Below are 20,934 nucleotides of genomic sequence, written 5' to 3'. Positions count from 1 at the left end.
AAGTTAACAGCAGCACAACATGTCAAATGAATTCCCGAGACAGCTCTGCTGTCTGTACAAGCCAGAACAGTCACTCATCAGCAATCTGAAGGAAAAGTCCACCGAGCAAGACCCAGCACCATCTGAGTTAGAGGACTGGCTACATGCAGGGCAACTCAGTATTCACACAGAAACGTCATTTTCATTCCTCATCACCAGCATTTTAGATGTTGTGGTTTAATCACCCTGTTCTTTCCTGACACACTTCAAAAACTGGTCACAGTTTCGTTTCCCAGTAGGAGGTTGGAACTGAAGCCGCTTGTTCCCCTTCCCTTTCTCGGTTTGACTTAGAAGGGGGAAAGTGAGACAATCTCCCTAATTATAGGAATTTGGCTTTCTTGGTAAACTGGGAATTTTAAGGTCTGTTTACAAGATCACAACCTAAAATGTCATCCCCCCCCCCAAAAAAAATACACCCCCCAAACCCTACCACAACAGTGTGAACTGATTACATCTTTCTGGGGGAACATCTAGCCATGATGGAACGTTCATTTGTAACTGCTGGACTGCCCTATAATTAAGACACTGTTGCTTCCTTTTCTCCACATGTTGCTATGAGATACAGAACAGCTGAGATACTCATTTTAAAAAGAACAAAACCCCTCTTTTGCACAGGCATCACCAAACTAGAAAATGAAACTCATGTTTGTTGTCCAGCAATTACAAAAAAAGGGGGGAGGGGTTGGCGTACCACCCTGAGCCTAAGGATGCCAACTCTGGCTTGGGAAATTCTGAAGATTTGGGGGCAGAGCCTGGGAAGGGCAGAGTCTGAGGAGGGAGCTCAGCAGGGATGTGATTCCATCACGACTGCCCTCTGAAGCTGCCATTAACTGCAGGGGATCTGATATTTGCAGTCTGGAGATACCAGTTGTAATTCTGGGAGAACTCTAGCCCCCCCCCCCCCCCAGAGAATGGCAACTTATATCTGGCCTGTTTGCTACTGGCACTTCATCAGCATGGAAATCACCATCATGTGCTGAAATCTTTGAGTCAGCAATCCAGCTGCTGCCTCTTCAGGCCTGGAGGATTTACAGTGCAGTCCTAAAGCATAGTTACTAAAGTCAGTACCATCCTAAAGTAGAAGTGCAACTGTAAAGCAGTGCTGCATCAGATGCCCATGGCGTCCCCTGTAATATATTAGAGAAAGAGGCATACCTTACCCATTACTAGGTTAACTGTATCTTTTTCCCCTCTCTCAACCATTTATTTTTATGTCAGTTAACTATACTGTTCAGGGAGGGAAGGGAGCATGGTATAGCCTGATTTCATCAGATCTCAGAAGCTAAGCAGGGTTGGATGGGAGACCACCAAGGAAGACTCTGCAGATGAAGGCAATGGCAAACCACCTCTGCTTATCACTTGCCTTGAAAGCCCATTGTTGGGGTTACCGTAAGTCAGTTGTGACTTCACAGCACTTATGTACATATCTATGGAGTTCAATCCCTGGGTCAGACTCTCCAGAGCTCTGTTCAGTGTACCATTAGAGATAACTACACACAGAGTGAACTGCTAGCCTTATCTGTTCTTCTCCACAATGCCACCCTCCAGATGGCCTACAGCAGAACTACTGCCCTGGCTTGGATCTACCATACCATTTCCACATGGAAGGATTTCTACCAACAAAGCATGACTTTCTCACCCCCCCACTGCTGCAGCCCAAAATGCAACCCCCAAAGATGCTCCTCATGGTACCCTTTCCTCCAGGAGCAGCATGTTGTGAAGCATTTGGGATACCAGTTACATACCTCAGTTAGCGGCTGTGGTCAGACGTGCCATTTGGCGTGTTCGGGAACTGCTCCTATTTCATCCATTGGTATTTGAAACAGAGTCACTTGATCAGACATCCCAGTATAATCCATTTTGCTGCGGGCTCAGCCCATCACTGTGCGATCAGACGGTGTGGATGGGCAAGGGTTTTACTTTTTGCCTGCTTTTGCACATGTGCATGAATGAGGGTGCAGTTTTTTGCACATGCACTTTCCAACTTCTAGGAGTTGAGTCTCCACTTTGACCACTCGCCGATCCTTCCACAGAGCACTGTGATCCCTTTGGTTCACAGTGAGCCATGGTTACCTGACAAAGATCACTCCCTTTCCTGCTCGTGTTCAAAGCTGGCTGAGAGATCGGGATGATTATGCAGTTATGCACACATTGCTAAGTGAGCAAAAAAATGACCCCCGGTCAGGATGGAATGAGCAAACTATCTTGACAGCCTGAGAGTGCACTTAAGAGATCAGACTGGGGAAAATTCATCCATGGCCCATCAGCAAGTGTTAGGACCAGACTTTCCCAGGTGTCTTTTTACTCCATTTCAGGTGTGGGGCAGAATGGGGTGGCGATGACTGTGGAACCTTTCACAGATGTTGCAATCTGATCATGCACCTTAGATCCTTCAGGCACTGGCATCAAAGTCAGATCTAAAGGCACATCTGACCACTGCCAGCGAGTTATGGAGATCCAGGTGTCAGCTCAGCCTGCTGCTCCATTCAGATCTTGGTATCAGTACTAATTTTGAATGCTGGGGTTCTGGTGAGATATCTGTACCCTGTCCCTTTGAACACGCCTCCCAATGTATCAGTGATTTTCATATGCAAAACAGAGGAAGTGGCTTTCAGAGTTCCAGAAAGAGGAAAATCATTGTTCAGCTCTAGACAGTTTAGCTTGGAGGAGTTCTTTGGTATCCTTGTCCTGATGGAGCTCATTAAGATACTACTGACAAGAACTAATTGCCTGCACTATTCAGATCCATGTTGCTACAGACATGCCCCCAAACCAAATGCTCATGCTTTCAAAATGTATATGTATGCAAGCAAATCTACTCTTGATGAATACTAGATCAATATTGGAAAAGACATATTTAAAGAGCTGGGGTTATAAAATAAGGGATTGTGCGTTTCTCATAGTTTTGGCACACATAGGAAGGTCATAGTATTAATCTGGATGTACAAACCAATCATTTTCATCATCCATGCCAATGACAAACAATGGTTCTCAGAGGAATGAACTGGAGAATTCCCATAGCAACACTTGCATCAATAGACAAAAATGCAACCTGAGACCCAATTTTCATTCATGAAACAATTTCTACAAAAGGGGGATTGTGATCCTTATGATTGAGAGATAACAATTTTGAAAACACATATTCAACTTGAAAGTAAATATTGGTTCTTAGTAAACAGGGGGCTCAAATGTTGTTCTTCCTTCCTTTCTTGAATTACTGCATTCTAATGTAATTTCTTCCAAAACAGTGAAGGCAATTTTTTATGTTGAGAAACTCTTGTGGTTGTTTTCAGTGTCATTTCTGGCTCTGTCTGAATATTTAGGCAAACTGAGCCAAATATGGTAGGTGGTTCCAACATAATCATAATATCAGACTACAAAAATAAGTGTCAACATAGAAATGAGAGAAGCCCACCCCACATCCCTTTTCATCACCTTTCTCAAATATAACTAAGAAGCATGGACAAATAGTTTGACTGCAGGGACCGGTTTGGCTACCAGGCCCAGAGATGGATAAATCACAGGAAAAGGAAGGACATAGGCTCATGAGGGTCTGCAGTGTAGGTGTTGGAATCAGCAAGGCCAATGAACTGCTGCACTTTTTATCGGTTTCCATGGAGGAGCTGTCCAAGACACACCTTACCACTAAGGGAGGGGGACTCCCTTATTGTTCATTAGGCAGTTCATTGTTTGGATTATTACTTAAAGGAATATCTGGTATAGCAGCATCCCATGCTATTGGTTTTGCATATAAACAGAAAACTAAAGGTGCAGGGAATAGTAATAGCACGTACCTTTTAACCCTGCTTCTATATTAAGCAATATGTATATAACAAAGCACTATAGTTGAACAAAGTGGGTTGGATCGAGAAATTGCCACAGTAAAGTCCACTTGAATTATGTTTGCTTGTTTTTTTCTTTTTTTTGTAATTTTGTAACCAAAAGTGTAAATTTTAAAAAGTATGCGGAAGTGGAACTCCCATAGCCAAACATTCCTGTGTCTCAGCTTGTTCTACACTGGAGTGCTGACGGCCATTACAGAAGCCTGAGCTTCATGAGAAGGTAAAAATGTCTTCTTTTCATATCCTTCTAGCTAAGAGGAGCTGTCGGATACCCGCTACTAATTCCAGCTTTTAATGTGCAGTTGAAATATCGACATGAGCAAGCATGTCTCATTCATCTTTGCAGTGATATAGTCCACATTATGGCAAACAGTTCTGCTGAAAGGAGATGCAATGATGGGAGAAGCATCATCATCATCACGGGAAGCCATGATAACTGTGAAATAAGTATTTGGTTTCCCTCAAGGAGAAAAATGGTAGCTCTAGGAGGCAGAAATTCATATTGGAAAAGCACCCTGGGGGGGTTAAACTTCCTTTCTGCAACACTGCAGCCTCAGCCTGACTCCCTTCTCCCTGCAGCTACTTCTAGCTATTAAAAAAACCAAAACAAAACACCAACCACCCTGGGAGATCTGACCCTGGATGTCCTAACATCTCCTCTAGTTTGACCCTTGTTTTCAATCCCCACCCCCCAGTGCTGTTCTTCACAATTGCTGGCTGATTGGTTTGCTGTTTTTGAATTGTGTAATAATAATTCTAAAATGAAAATATCTTTCATGTTCCACCATTTAGAAATATATACTACTTCCACAGTCTTGAGCAGTGCAAATGCAAATGAGATGTTAATAACTGCAGAATCTTTTTTGGTCTTTGATATAAGAATCTTGTTGGCACTGTCTTATTTCGCAATCAACATATAGCTTTAGAACAGTTTTTAGTTTTTAAGTATTCCAGATCATTAAAAAATCCTACCAACTCTTTTTAGCTCATGGCATCCCGGAAAAGATGCTGAAGTTCGCCAATAAACATTGAAGGGTTTAATTTAAATAGGACAGACTGTCACTATTAGTTTGATTTATCACATTTCCCTCCTACCCATTTGGCAATGAATGCAACATGCAGTGCAATCCTAGCCATGTCAACTCAGAAGTAAGCCTCACTATGTTCCATGGTGCTTACTTCCAGGTAAATGTGCATTGGATATGCCCTGAAGAGTATTTAAACTGGATAATTAATTTGACTCCCTTTGTACAGATTATGTACCTTTCCCTCTTATGTACACTTCAGCTATACATTTTCAACTGCTCCTTGTCTGCCATTAAAATAAAAAAATCAATCAAACCCAATAAATGTCAGATTCTCTGAACCTTAGATTGAGTTCTAGTTTGTTATCTTCAGAGATTCACCGGTTCTTTTTCACCTTTTCTAGAGGCTTTGGAAACGCCTATGCATACATGTGGCTGGTTGGCTTAGACTGAGCTGATTGAAATTGAATCCGACAAAGATGGAGGTCCTGTGCCTGTGTCGAGGTGGTCCGGGGGTAGGGATCCCACTCCCGACCTTCAATGGGGCACAGTTGGTGCCAGTGTCAGAGGTTAAGAGTTTGGGAGTGTTCTTGGATGCCTCCTTAATAATGGAGGCCCAGGTAACAGCCACTGCCAGGTCAGCCTCTTATCATCTGTGGCTGATTAGGCAGTTGGTTCCCTTCCTCAGATGCAATGACTTGGCAACAGTGATCCATGCGATGGTCACCTCAAGGCTGGACTAATGTAACACTCTTTACATGAGGCTGCCCTTGTCTCAAATCCGGAAGCTGCAACTAGTGCAGAGGGTATCCCTATGCAGGAGCACATCCAGCCTGTATTGAAGGCACTGCACTGATTGTTGATAGCATACCGGATTCGCTTCAAGGTGCTGGTTTTAACCTTTAAAGCCCTATATTGTTAGGGTCCAGCATACCTGAGGGACCGCCTTTCCCCACATGTTCCTCAGAGAGCACTGTGTTCATGGACACAAAATCGGTTGGCCCTTCCAGGCCCCAAGGATGCCAGGCTGGCAACAACCAAGGCCAGGGACTTATTGGTGGTGGCTCCATTCTGGTGGAATGAGCTCCCGGAAGAGATCGGGGCCTCTTATAGTTCTGCAGGGCCTGCAAGACAGAGTTCTTCTACCAGGCATTTAACTAAGGAGCTGCATCATACAGTACCAAGGAGTGTCCCTGTGCCCTGGACTTACAACCTTTGCCAGCCTGTGTCCTGGCCTTACCATACCACATAACAAATCACTGAACTGAACCACATAACAACTGAACTGAACTGGTGAGAAGTTATGGGAATTATATGGTCACCTAAGTCATATTATAAATAAACTTTGCTCCTGTTTACTTGATAATGTTCTAGTGTTTTAGTTGTATTTTAAATGATTGGTATTTTATGATTATATGTTATGATAGGTTTTAATTGTATTTTTATGAAATATCTGTAAGCCACCCTGAACCCGCCTTGGTGGGGAGGGCAGGGTATAAATTAAATAAATAAATAACTAAAAAATAAATAAATGTAGTACGTTGTTAGACACCTAAATCCCCTATACATGCTTGAAAGAACTAAGAGCATCTAGAAAGATTGAGGAGTACACACCATAGCTTGGGGCCTCCTCGATTACTCAGTGGGGATGGCCCAATCTGTATTGTGAAGACTGGTGAAGAATCAAGATGATTCTTCCAAACAAAAACGTGCAGCATATCAGAGTCTCCCTCCCTCCTACAAAGGTTAGCGAATCCAACTAGGTTTAATCTGTTCAAGTATCTGGAAAAATCTATGGAACCAGAGCTCCCAAATTTGAGAGTTGGATTCAGCAGTGGAATTTCTCAGTGAAGTATTTGCCAGCAGTCTCACATTTGTAGAACACTCTCTCTAAAGGTCGATGAAGCTAGAAATTTTACAACCTGCTGATCAGCAGGATCTGGGTGCCATTCAATTAAGCGTCAAACCATCCCTTAGCCACAGTCAAGCAACAAATGGCCACCCAGTCAGTGAAGGAGACTGGGGGCCCTTTACAAAACCAAACCTAGGGCAGGGGCAGGCAGATAGATGCAGGCATTGATGATGGCAATAGTGCTTTTAGCCCTTTGGGAGTGAATATAGCTGTTCACTATTATAGGAAGAAGTGAAACCCCACAAATGCAGACGATGTCACAGCGAAGGCTTTGGTAGGATGCAGTGAGATATACTTGTACAGCAGACTTTGTGTAGTGGGACTTTTCTGCTTCTACCTCCCAACACAGCAAACTGATTCCACCCCCCACCACCACTGTTCCTGGGCACGTCAGCAGATTGTCCCTCTTTACTGGGCCTCCCCTCAGTGGGTCAGAACTGCATACCAGAGATGGCATCTGTGAGTCCTTAATTTTAATAGCAACTTGGCATTAGATGAAGAATAATGTTATATTTTATTGGTGTTTGAATTGTGTTAATTTTTATATATTGTATTTTTATCAGATTTGATGTAACCCGCCCTGAGCCTGCTATGTGGGGAAGGTGGGATACAAGTCGAATAAAATAAATAAATAAATAAATAAATAACAGCACAGGGGCAAAATTGGGGTCTTCTGTAGGAGGAGGGAACTGATAGAAATAATTACTCCCACTTCTGAAGATTGGAAGAGCCCTTATGTCTTTCGAACACCAAGGCTGGATGCAAGCCAGGACATCTCCGTATCGTTCTTGTACAGATCAAGGTTCAATGTCTTTCTCAGTTCTACATACAAATGCACACAGCACTTCCTCCCCAGTCTCAAGGGCTTCAGTACTCAGGCTTGACTCATACAGACACTGTGCTTGTTTTTACAGTAAGATTGATTAAAGGAGAGGCTATATTGTTCAAGCAGGTACATGCTACCTATTTGTTCCTTGTGTTTTGAACACAATTCTAGTAAACAGTGGAAGTGGCAAGAAAAAAAACCCCACAAGAAACCACCTAGAATAATCTTACCTCTCTCTCAGAATCTTTGTCTCTCTCACTCTCACACATGGATGCTTTAAACTGTTGGCCTGCACTTATCTAAACAAACAGGTAGACCTTAAAGGCATGCCTATAATGGCTGCAATATTAACAAGGCACTTGAAATGTGTTAGCTGAGGCCTAAGGAAAAAAAAATGTTGACACCTAAAACAGTTTAAATGCATCTCCAGGTGAAGTAGGTAATAAATTGTCAGAAAGATTACCCTAGAAAAGTCATAAAGCACACACCTCACATCATATAGAGAAAGGTTAGTGGCAGTTTGATGACAAAAAGCCTTCACTCCACCTTACAATAACACTATAAATCAATCAGGAAAACAAGAATGAGCTGCATAATTTATGCATGAGCATTAGGAGGAAGAAATTATAGAACAGGTAATACAGGGATGCAAAAGAGCATCATGTTTGTGGGCTATTAATGAGATTCTGTCTCCCATAATTTACAGTTTTGTTAAATAACGAAAGCAGAGATGTGAATTTAAAAAGATATAAAACAAGGCACACAAATTTCAAATGAACACTTGGTCTTAGCTAGCATCTTTTCTGAAGTGATGAATATATGTGAACGTTACAATGAATACTTGCCTCCTGATACAAGTACCCACTGGGTACTAGGGACCAGTGCCTGAGGCCATGCGCTGTGGTTCTTGCCTTCTGATTGGTGAACTGCCTAGTATTCTGCTTAAGTGCCTATCATTCATCCAACCCAGTTCAGCCCTGTTCCTGTCCCACCACAAAGAAGTTCCCTGCATGACAACAATGTGCTGCACAGAAGGTTGAGAATGGCACTTTGGTTTCCTTGCAATGGTGCTCGGATGGCAATCTACAAAATCTACATGACTGCCATTAATACCAAGTAGCCTTCAGTCTATGCTATGGGGCTGCATCCTGTGTTTTTAGCAGAGCTGTCAACCGATCCAACCATTTTAATAGATTAATTAATGAAGGCCATTGACCAACTGATATTCAGATTACTGAAGTCGCAACATAAGCTCTGTTTTGAAATGCTGAATGACACTTAAGGTAATTTAGAATTTAATCAGTCAAAGGGGCCACTGGTGATTTTTCATATTTTCTTTTTGATTCCTCAGTTGCATAACCCACCAGGACCAAAACAGCTGACCAAAATTAAACTACTATTCTCTTCGCTCATGGTTCTCTAATTAAAATTTTCCATCACCGTTAATCAAAGTGCTGATTAATCTAATGAAATAAATTAAAGCTTCCAGCCCCAGTCTTTTATGATTAATTCAGAATAGGATCTTTCAGAAAGAAAACACTTACCAAAAAGACAGCTCTGCATGTGTGGTGTGTATAGTTATGCCTTCTTAAATAAAGATAAACTTATGTACTGGTGTCAGTCTAATGGGTGTGGAATCAGCAGTTACCAGCATCCAGATTCTACCTGGCTTCACTGTTAGGCATCCATTTGTACAGAAATTTTCACATGGATTTTGGCAGAAAGTTTTATAAATCCTCAAGGACTGCTAAATGCATCAATCAAAATGAGGTACACAAATTCCTATTAAACTTTTTAATATTAAAATTGAGCTATTTTCTCATATTTAAAATATTTTATATCCAGATTACACAATATTTCAGAAAACAAATATAGGCAGAATACTGTTGAAAATCAAGCCAGATCTCTCTCTCTCTCTCTCTCTCTGCTTACCATGATTCAAAATATGGTCCAGAACAGTAGAATACCTGAGATTTAAATATGTTTGTTTTCCACATATTGCTGGAACTTAGTATTTATATGGAATAAATGCATTTGATTTCTTGTTCAGGAAACGTCTTTGGTTGGCAAAAACAACATTTCAGAAGTGAGACATTCTTCTTTGAGTAAGTCAAGGACGATCTTCAGGGTTTCCTTCCAAATAAATGTCTGTTGTTTGAGATGTCAAAAAGGATTCCCAGGTAGCAAGGCACTTAAAAGAAAAGGGATACATAGGTTAAAAGTTTACAAACTTACACTTTCAGACAGCCATTTTGAAGTTCTTTGGCCTCTTCACAGCTATGGGTTATTTAAGACATTTCACACGAATTTCATTTTGAACTTCTTTCTGAGGGCTTTACCAACAGTTTTTGAAACCTTCCTTGTCCCGAAGTTTTTCCCCTGAGGTGACATAAAACCTACATTGCCTACCATTTGAAAAAAAACTGTTTCACTTTTAAACTCCCGCCTTCTTTCTGCACTCTCTGTGCAGAGCTCCTGCTGGGAGTTTTGGAGCGTGTTCCTTTTAAGAGCAGACTCTCCCTTTCCATCCTTCTTGTTTTAAACATTCTTAAAATGTCTATTCTCACCTTGCTTCAGTAGTGAGGCAGCAACAAAGGAAAAGAGGGGTATGTTAGCAGTGTGAAAGTGCCCATAGAGAAGCTTTAAACTGCAAGTAATCGTAGGATGGTGAAATTTCAGAACTCATTGACATTTCTTATAAAAACAACATTTTATGTCTGTTAAATCACAGGGATGACTAGGAACCACCAGATTTCTTTACAAAAGCAGATGCATCTTGTTGCCTAGTGTATAATCTAATAAAACTGAAAAGTTAGGGTAGTGGTTACCACCGTGGTTACAACCACGGTTACCACAGTTTTTGGCAGGTATGGCAACCTCTTTGGAGGTTTTCAAACAGAGGCTAGATGGCCATCTGACAGCAATGCTGATTGTGTGAGCTTAGGCAGATCATGAGAGGGAGGGCAGGAAGGGTTGCCTCAGTGCTTAGTTCTTGTGGCCCTTTCTTCCACACCTAGGGAACTGCTGATTGCCAGTTTGGTGTCAGGAAGCAATTTTTCTCCAGGCCAGTTTGGCCAGGGATCCTGGAGATTTTTTGTCATCTTCTGGGTGTGGAACAGCGGTCACTGTGGGTGTGGAGGGCAAGGTATTTGTGAATTTCCTGCATTGTGCAGGGGGTTGGACCCCAGAGGTCCCTTCCAACTCTATAATTCTATGATCTCACTGGTGTTGCTATAAGAAGAAGAAGAGATTGGATTTATACCTCGCCCTTCACTACCCAAAGGTCTCTTAGAGTGGTTTACAATCTCCGTTCCCTTCCCCTCCCCACAACAGACACCCTGTGAGGTAGGTGGGGCTGAGAGAGCTATTGACAGAAACTGCTCTTTTTCAAGAACAGCTCTTATTAGAACTACGGCTTGCCCAAGGTCATCCAGCCAGGTGCAAATGGAGGAGTGGGGAATCAAACCCAGTTCTCCCAGATTAGAGTTCGTACACTTAACCACTACACCAAACTGGCGTACTCTATAGGTTTAGTGCTATAGCACTCAACTTGAAATGTTTTTTTAAAGTCTGAAGAACACCGAATGGCAAAAAAGGGTGGGGGGGGGGGAAAGCACTATGGACATTTAAAACAGCACACCACAGCAATTCAGAAATGTCACGAAGGGCTAGAAAATGGACAAAAGCCGTTTCCCTCAAAAGCAGTTCAACCTTACTTTGCTAACCCAACACAAGTGGGTTTGTATGAACAAGTAAATAAATTTCACTAGCAGACGGTTACTAAAATGGGTCTGTCTGAAAAAACCCATTAGCAACCAGTTACTAAAACAGAATACAAAGGCAGTTTGAAAAGGGCCTACAATAAACCAAACCCCAACATCAGTACCAGCAAATTTGTTGAAACAGCAGCAAAGATGGTGCTAGAAACACAGCATGGATTAAAGAGACTGAGGTTCTTACAAGGCAAAAGAATAGGCACCAAAAACATGTATGCAGAGAAGACATTCCACTGAGGAGGTGCCCATATCACAGAGAACCACGTTTCTAGTTGCCAACGTCCTCCACATAGAATGAGGGAGTACACAATGCTTCTGCTGGATACAGCCCCAGCCTCCATTGTGAAAAAAGAAAGTTTTAGATCCATAGTTATGCAGCATGGCACAAACCTTTTCAGTTTTTACATGCCAGATACCTGGAATTTATCCAGACCTGTCTGGAATATCTCATTTGGCCTCTTTCAAAAACAATTCACACAATACAGTTTTAGGTGCACACCCAAGTTTTAAGAACACATGCGAAAAAAATTAAATGTGAATGCAAGAAATGTGATGCAACTCTCGTACAGATCCCTGACTGGGATCTCTGACTGGCTGTGCCTCCCTTTGGAGAGTATATTTGGTGGCAAGCCCAGATCTGCTGCAGTGTAATAACTACAGGCCCCCATTTGTCTATGCCAAGACGAGCAATCTTGTGCCTTCTGGCAACGAAGCTGTGAGGACTAAATTGATGCAGAGTAAAGGGAGCGAAGCCATTTCTCAACAGTCATATTAAGTTTATTTCCTCTCCTGGCTGCCTGTTCCAGAGAAAGGTTACTTTAAAAGAGAGAAAATAGTAAGTGCTAAATAAAGAGGAGCTCTAGCAGGAGCATAAAATGAGTCGTGAGCTACAGTTGCTGCCAACTGATCTCAGGGCAACATAAAGCGAGAATGGAATGACTGCAATCGGCGTTGCATGGCCTGAGTCATTAGAAATCTCCCCTGCACCTGAGGCCATGAACTAGTGACTGAGACTGTGGGAAGAGATAAATGCAGCTGCACAAGGCTATGCTTCAAGCCGGCAGTGCAACTCTTAGGACTTCTTTTTTTTACAAGAGAAAGTGGACTATCCCAGAAGTCCCAGTGTGGCAACAACATGGCTTTGCTGCCAGCAGGCTATCTATATTGATGTCCACTGGATGCACAATCCAACATGGCACGCACAGTCTCCCAAGTAGGACGGTCATAAAAACAATACATTCATAAAATGGGTGAAAAGAAAAATGAGCCATACTGTTAAAAAAAAGGATTCCTAATTTGTCTGGATTAAGCCCAGTGAGTGTAGATTGCACCCAACTCCACTGCCTTGGTTGTTTGTACACTACAAAGCTGGATCTCCCTTCCATCCACCCTTCATGGTGTGGGCGATGCTTCCCTCTCTTTCACTGCTGCATTGTATCTCAAGCACTACTAGACTGGGAGAGTTGTGTGGTTACCTAGGCAATGCTAGGACACTTGCCTGTCTTCTGCTTTAGTACAGTGCAAAGAGATCAGGAGAACAGCCTTGCTGTCCAGGAAGAAATACAAAACTGGCGTAATGCACTTCCTAAGCACTGTAAAATGGGTTGTGAACATTATATTCCTTAAGTGGTATTATTCTTTTGTTTTCTTCTTTTTACCACAAAGGGAAAGTAGATTTATTAGCTCAGGAGCCAACTGATTATATCCTTGCATGGTCTACTTTTTAACTTTTAAAACATATTGGTTGATACTAGACTTTATGCTTATAAAGCAAGACAGCCCATTTAGGGTCTTTTAATGCTTATACATTCCCCATTTATCTGAAAGGAAGACCCCCCTGCCCTGTGCCATCAATAAAAAAGAGGGGATGGATGTTCATCCACATACAAGTTACAGTTATCTGCAGTAATAAAGGTTATACACAAAAGGGTTTTTAGGGGCATTAAGGGTCCCCTTCCTTTCAAGAAAATATGGCCCCGGTCACACGAGAGGTTTTGGGCCGGCAGAGGGATGGATCGGGGGTGGAGCAAACGGGCACAATCCCACTGCAACATCTGGGAAGTGTTGCGCACCTGTCCCCAATCCGGCCCTTCCGCCCAAAATGCCGTGGCAAAAATAAACCACCTACCAAGGTGGTTCTTCCGGTAAGTCCGCAGCAAGGCCGGCTGTGGGATCACTGGCGCGTCCTTCCGCTGGCGCATCCCTGGCTCCTGGCTGAACTGCGCATGCTCAGACATGCGCAGTTCGGCAGCCTCCCCCTCCCGACCGTGGCTTCCTCCCCGGCATCTGATCGTGCCGGGGAGCAACGGCGCCGCAGCTCAGGGGATCCATGGGATCCCGCCGCGGCGTCTCTTTTTTGGTGCGGCTCTGATTAGCCGCACTTTCCCCGGGTTTTTTTCTGCCGTGTGGCAGGGACCTATGGTAACTAATATATGGTAATTTATCTACATACCCTTGATAAAGAACATGAAAAGTGCCCTGTGAGATCAAACCAAGGTGCGGTGTAGTGGTTAAGAGTGTTGCACTAGGATGTGGATGTTCCAGGTTCAAATCCCTGCTTGTGCCATGGGAACTTGCTGGGTGACCTTGGGCCAGTCACAGTCCCTCAGCCTCACCTCCCTCACAGGGTTGTCATGAGGATAAAATGGAGGAGAGGAGAAAGATGCCAGCTGCTTTGGGTCCCCACTGGGGAGAAAGGTGGGGTATAAATGAATGAATAAATAAACCAATTTGAGTAGAAAAGGAAGGTATATGTTTTGTAAACTAAACTTGGAAAGATTGAAGGTCAAAGAAGACGGGGACGGCAAAGGATGAGATGGTTAGACAGTGTCATAGATGCAACAAACATGAAATTGAGCCAACTTCAGAGGACGGCGGAAGACAGGAGGGCCTGGCGGGATCTGGTCCATGGGGTCGCGAAGAGTCGGACTCGACTGTGCGACTGAACAACAACAACAACAACAACAAACTAAACTAAACTAAACAAAAGGTCCACTTATTCTAGCATTCTCTGTAAAGTTCTCCGCAACCAGCAGGCTCAAGGATCAATTGTCCACCCTGGACCGCAGCCTACTTTCTGACCACCATTTCATTACACTTACATAGTCCTAACACATATCTGAAACACATTTAACCCACAAGTAAGTCTTATTTATTCTCAAGAAAGAGTAATTTCCTGGGAGGTAAGCCCTACAGTCCAATCCTATGCATATTTAATCAAAGGTAAACGTGTTTAAGTATCGCAGCCTTAGTTGCATCACGGAAAAGCAGGTTATAGGAGACATACTCAAGGTCATTCACAGTGTGTCTTATTCCTCATCCCACTCCATCAATATCATTTAAAGGGATAGCGCCCCCCCAACAGCACCTTTTTGTGAGGCCAATAGAAACTATAATCTGTGTCAGTGATTTTGAATGCAAAATCTTCCACAGCAGCTGGTCTAGAATAATAACAAAAGTTACAAAGGTATGGTCTTGCAGATGTAGGTGCATTTAAATTGGCTTGTGTTCTACCATTTCACTCAGTCAAGTCTGAAGCTTTCCTTTGGCCCAAGGAGCCTCCCCCTAGTAAAGGAGACTTTTCCTCTTGCAGAAGAGACTGTGCCATCAGAGGAGAGCTCCTTGGGCTAGAGAAAGGCTGCAGGCTTGGCTGAGCAAAGTGGTGGTACACAAGCCCCTGTCACCAGTCCATCCAACTGTGAAAAGGGACCACTGGAAACCTAATAAGGGTTGAACTGCATGCTACATAGGTCCTTGTGCACTGAGGAACATGGAAGAGACTGAAAAAATGTGCCTTACCCATCCAGCCAGCCGTGATGCCTGCTTGCTTTTGATGCTACTGGCCATCTCTAAATGATGGTATAGCATCTGAATGGGACCAAATCCAACATACATAGGTTGAGTTTGCTTTGTCAATCTCACATATAGAATATGGGAATATGCAATCTATGAACAGTAGCAATGAGGCAGGGTAGGCATGCCAGGTAAGTAGGAAGGCAAGGTATGCTCTCATTCTCTCCACTACCCCCATCTTACATAGGGCTGAATTTCATCCGGTCCTGTTCACTGGTAAGAAGGGCTGCAATTCTGTCCTTTACCGGCATGGTTTGTTGGTCTCGCCACAAACAGGCGAGGCACAAAATTCAACATAGAGAATTAAAAATAACTTAATGATCTTAAATGTTTCATGGTCTTTGCTAATGATTCCAACATGATTATGGTGTCATTATCATATTTGCTAATTAACTGTACACGCAGCTGTGTGCAGTACTGAAACATTTCCCGGGGACTTTCCCCCTCTTCCTCATGAAACTGATTTGCAGTTTAGATGTGTAATTCACAGCAATATTCCAAAGTAGTGTGTCGTTTCAGGCCAGCTCCTGCCATTTCATTTATGTGCAGAAATCTTTTCCCTGTGACCCATAACAGTTTTATGAGTAATCTGATTCCAAATTACAAATCCAATCCTATATATGTAAAGTAAATCTCCTTTTAACATGTTTGTCTTTCTCTGGATAGCTTGTACTAATGATCCTTTATTTGGAATCAATCCTTTTTTTGTTTCCTTGCTAACAGGCCAGAATAAAATAATTTCAGAGCAGCACAAACGCTTGCCTCAAAAGTAATGTCACTTCTGCAGCTGATGTTTTGCAGAAGAAAGACCCAGAGCCCGAGGCACAGAGACCTACTTTTGTATTGGTGTGGTTAATTATATATCTTGCCAGCTGAAGCAGCGCTCTGATCTCTGACAACAAAATAAGCCACAGAAACATCTGCATTTTGGAATACACATTTGGTTACATGAATGAGAATAAGCTTTAAAAATTGAATAACTTGTGTAAATAAATGAGGTTTTAAACCTTCGCTTCGAAAGGCTTCCCTGCGCTGTTGCTTCAAAGATGAGACACTCACTGTGATTTTAATTTGAAAATCTCTCTCTTGTCAATGATAAACGAGAGCCTGTTTTAATGTTGTCATTTTAACCGTATCATATTTTGCTCACATATTTGCAGTGCTCATTCTAAGGAGTGCTTGCTCTTGCAAAGCATATCCGATCATTACATTCTGCTCTGGGGGCTCCAAGCCACAGTGGTTACTATCCTGCCCACATGGGTGGCCAGATCCAAATGTGGTACCTTGATTAATTTATTCACTCTGCATTACTGTCTTCCAAAGGTAGTACTGGTGGTAGTACAAACAGTGGTGAAAGTAGGCAAGAAGGGACAGGGATTGAGTACCAGAAAACAAGATGGAGCTCTAGCAGAATGTCCAACTCACATTTAGAAGAATAGGAAGAGATTGGATTTATATCCCATCCTTCACTACCCAAAGGAGTCTCACAGTGGTTTACAATCACTTTCCCTTCCCCTCCCCACAACAGACACCCTGTGAGGTAGCTGGGGCTGAGAGAGCTCTCTTGAGAACTGCCCTTGAGAGAACAGCTCTGAGAGAACTGTGGCTTGCCCAAGGTCACCCAGCAGCTACATGCAGAGGAGTGGGGAATCAAACCCGGTTCTCCCAGATTAGAGTCTATCCTCTTAACCACTACACCAAACTGGCTCTCTGTCTCCAGGTACTGGAATAACATTATGGGAATAGTATTATGGGATTTCCAGTAAAGCTGCAATCTAGTTTTGTTATATGTCTGAAATGTTATAAAGAACAGATGTGTTACTTGACTCAACCCATGTCCAGTAATAAGGAAGTAGCCAATTAAACTGTAAGATTTCTATGATCAAGGTGGAAGCTGTGCCCCTTGTGTCACAGCAGCTCTCTTGAAAAAACGAAAACTGCTTTTAACATATGCACACTGGCTAGTGTCCTACCGTCATCTGCCCCCAACAGAAAATACCCTTGTCTGGAGGGAGCATTCTTGCCAATTCCTCTTCCCACTGCAACTCCCCACTTTTCTTGCCTGTTCTGTTTCTGAAGGCTCCCTTATACCTCAGGGACTCAGAGGGCTGCAGTGTGAGAGGGGAAGCCTCCCCCCCGCCCCCCCGCAAACAGTACTCCCTAATGGCACTGGACGAGTGAGCACTATTGAAGGTGATCTCTATTGGAAGTCAGGTCGCACACCTAGGACTCAACATGTTGGGCACATTGTGTGGTTTAGCCCTGTGTCTGAGGGGTTCATTGTTCAAACTGTGACACATTAAATAGCTAGGGGTTTGTATGACATACGTCTTTGACAGATCAGCTAACCAAATACATTTATCTTAAGGCGGAAGTCCTCACACCTAATGATCCAGAACACAGGATGCCTAACAGACGGCTGGACAATCTGTTCCTAGTTTGACCAGGCCTGTAACCATGGGGGAGGGGGATTTGGGGGCAATGCCCCCCACAGATGAGTGCCACTACTCATCTGTGCCTTGGACAAAAAATTCAAAAAATGTAAAAAAAAATTCATAATTAAAACATGTAAAATGCATGTGGGGTTTCCAAAATGACCCCCAGCACAGTCAGTCTCATTTTCTTTTTTCCAGGCTAAAAAATAAATAGGTTTTTAAAAATGAAAATAAAATACAATAAAATTGCAAAATGCAGAAGAGTTGGAGATCCTCTCCCCCCTTACATAGAAAAGCAGCCCAGAATCCAGTCTCTCCAATCGAAAGGACTAGAGTACTAGAGGAGGACTAAAGGTCACAGCAGAGCCGGAGCTGCTGCTTCTGCTGCTGCAAGAGGAGCAGCAGGCGTGGCCAGGGTCATCACCTCCTATATGGAAAGCCTGAACACCAGGTCATAACGTCACAGTAATGGCGACGAAGGTAGTCCTAGTACCCTTTATGGTCAGGGTCCAGCATACCTAAGGGACTGCGTTTCCCCTTATGTTCCCCAGAGAGCACTGTGGTCAGGGCCTTCTCAGTGGTGGCTTCATAATGGTGGAATGAGCTCCCAGAACAGATCGGGGCCCTGCGAGACCTCTTACAGTTCTGCAGGCCCTGCAAGATGGAGCTTTTCCACCAGGCCTTTGATTAGGAGCCGCATCCAATACCTGAGAGTGACCCTATGCTCTAACCTTACTATCTCCAGCCTGTCCTTGCCACACAAATAAGTTGATCAAACTGAGCTGGTGTGAAAATACCATCATGACTGTCACCTGAGTAGTACTGTTTAATCTAGAAACCTTTGCTCTCACACTTTATTCGAGTATTGTTCCAGCACTTTAAGATAACTGACAATAGATTGGTTTATGGTTGTTTTTATGAATGATTTTAATTGTATTTATATGTACTTTTATGTAAGCCACCCTGAGCCTGCCTTGGCTGGGTATAAATTGAATCTATATATCCCAACATTCCCCCAGTGTGCAGATATCTAAATCTGCACATCAGGGGCACTTGGGGGGCAGGGAGATTTTCCTGCACATCTGAGGCAATCCCCAGATGTGCAGAAAAATCTAAAAAGTTGAAAAAAGTATATGGGGGATATTTAAATCCCCCCAAAAGTAAAAGAGCCTTCCCTGCACATGCACAGAGAAAGCACTTACCAATAGGAACTGTGTCTGCTGGCGGCGGCGGTGCAGGTAGAGAAGCCCTGGCAGCCAGCAGCTGAGAACTGCAGCCATTGCTGGGGGGGGGGGCATTGCCATCGTTGCTGCTGGTGGTGGCAGCGGCGGCAGCAGCGGCCGGGGAGGGAGAAGAGCCACACAGGGCTTTGCTGCTCACTGCCGTGGTGGCTGGGGGGGGGAACCTTGGAGGGCTGGTGGCTAGCCGCAGCCATTGCTGCTGTCGTCGGGTGAGGGGGGAATGCTGGCGAGCCCAACGGACCGCCTGCTGGGCTCATTTGCAGTCACTGCCGCCTCCTCCTCTGTGCGGAGCTCCTGCTGCTTCAGCAGGCGAGGCACCCGGAAGCCGCGGGGAATACCTCCCCCCTGCGAGTATCGTTGGGTCCTGCCTCTTGTAAATAAATAAATAAATGATCAGTTTTGCATGTTTGCGGTAAATACTAATATCCCCCCCCCTTCTACTTCAGACTGCAGTTAGGTTCTAAGGGTATCACATTTCTCAGGGTTATTCCTAGAAAGCAGGATAATTTCCTTCATTGCTATTGTGAGGTTGCACACCAAGTGGGTATTTTTTGTACTGTAATGCTGTCAGTGTTTTTGAACTTGGACCAGGAAGACCTCACTTCAAACCCCTACTTAGCCATAGGACTTGCAGGGGAACTTGAAGTCATTACCTCTCAGCCTAATGATGTTCACAGTGACTGCTGTGGAACAAAGGAGATAATACCATGCAAAACAATTTGAAGCTCTTGGTAAAGGACAGGAGAAAATGAATAAACTATTTAAGGGGTTTTTTTTCCAGTGGTTGGTAAAGCAACTCTTCTGCTGGAACACTCATCTCCCTGCCAAATCAGCAGTGTCAACAGATAAGTGTTTTTAAGCACTGGAGATTTCAACTGGATTTCAATTGCTTTATTCGTACACTTCCTCAAGCAGGACATGATTGCTAATGAAGCTATCCACTGAAATGATGAATTAAACATTATAGAAATGAAGCACTACGGAAAACAGAATAAAGCTCATCTGTTCTTCTTGTAAAAGAGGCCCTGCTGATACATGATAGTACTGACACAATTGTGCTGGTTACCTGCTGGTTTGTGAACAGCATGCTTGGGGTTTTTCGGCTGTCAAACAGAATGTATTTGTATGTCCATGTTTTTATAATGCCGACAATGATTTCTGACCAAAAGAGGAACCTGCTTTAAAGTTTCTGAGTGATGGTTCACAATGCATGCCTGTCACTTAATTTCTGGCCATCTCATTATTCAAGAACTGGGAGCTGTGAATGAAATCTGATTCCATAGGGAAAACACTGTGTTTTGGGAGTAGGGCAAAACTTCTATGGGTGGGATTTGAGCTGGGACGAGTCATTTGCACAGGCAGGCTGCCGCTTGTGAGCTCCTCTGGGCAGGAACTGGCCTCCTTTGCTCATGTTATTCTGTCATGTGCCAGGCATGCTGATGGCAGAAAGTAAATAATACTCAGTGCTGCAGTCAACAAGTAGTCAATATGCATTTGTGCACTGGCCCAACATTCAAGCATAACTCTCAATGGCAACGCTGACCTCCATACTCTTGGTCTCCCCATTTTAAAAGCAGTATGTTCTTTTTAGGTACTTAGAGTCCTCTGTCATGTTTCTACATATCTGACCACCAAACTACCATTCCAAGAATGTTTTAAAAATCATTTGACAGTATGTTAAATCCAACAGCCTCCCCCCCCACCCTGAGGCTTCAAAACTCAGTGATTCCTTCTGTGCGTACAGCCTCTGGATTGGGGTGTTTTATGCTTGGGACTGCCCAGCTTAGATCTTAGAGTGTCTTATGTGACATATTGTTCTTGATTTAGTGAGCTGTGGACAGAACTATGAACTCACAGGCAGTCTCTCACTGGCAACGTGCGGCAGTTAAGAGCTTCATAATTACGGACTACTTATACCACACAACTGAGGCATTACAAGCACATTACAAGAACAATGTAACACAGAGGTGTTTAATATTTTAGAAA

The 20,934-nt window shown here is 43.4% G+C and overlaps 1 protein-coding gene across 1 annotated transcript in view; it reads right to left on the bottom strand.

The window, feature by feature from the left end:
* Window positions 1-9,207: 9,207 nt before the first annotated feature.
* SNX7 (sorting nexin 7) overlaps window positions 9,208-20,934 on the bottom strand; it is a 58,842-nt gene continuing 47,115 nt past the window's right edge. Inside the window, exon 9 of the mRNA XM_015405475.1 lies at window positions 9,208-9,835. Coding sequence (XP_015260961.1) covers window positions 9,755-9,835 — 81 coding nt within the window. The 3' untranslated portion in view covers window positions 9,208-9,754. The remainder of the gene's footprint in view (window positions 9,836-20,934) is intronic.

This window comes from Gekko japonicus, unplaced genomic scaffold (genome assembly GCF_001447785.1).
Source record: "Gekko japonicus isolate JY-2015 unplaced genomic scaffold, Gekko_japonicus_V1.1 scaffold1998, whole genome shotgun sequence".
NCBI classification, from domain to species: domain Eukaryota; kingdom Metazoa; phylum Chordata; class Lepidosauria; order Squamata; family Gekkonidae; genus Gekko; species Gekko japonicus.
This window is presented reverse-complemented; position numbering and strand designations above follow the sequence as displayed.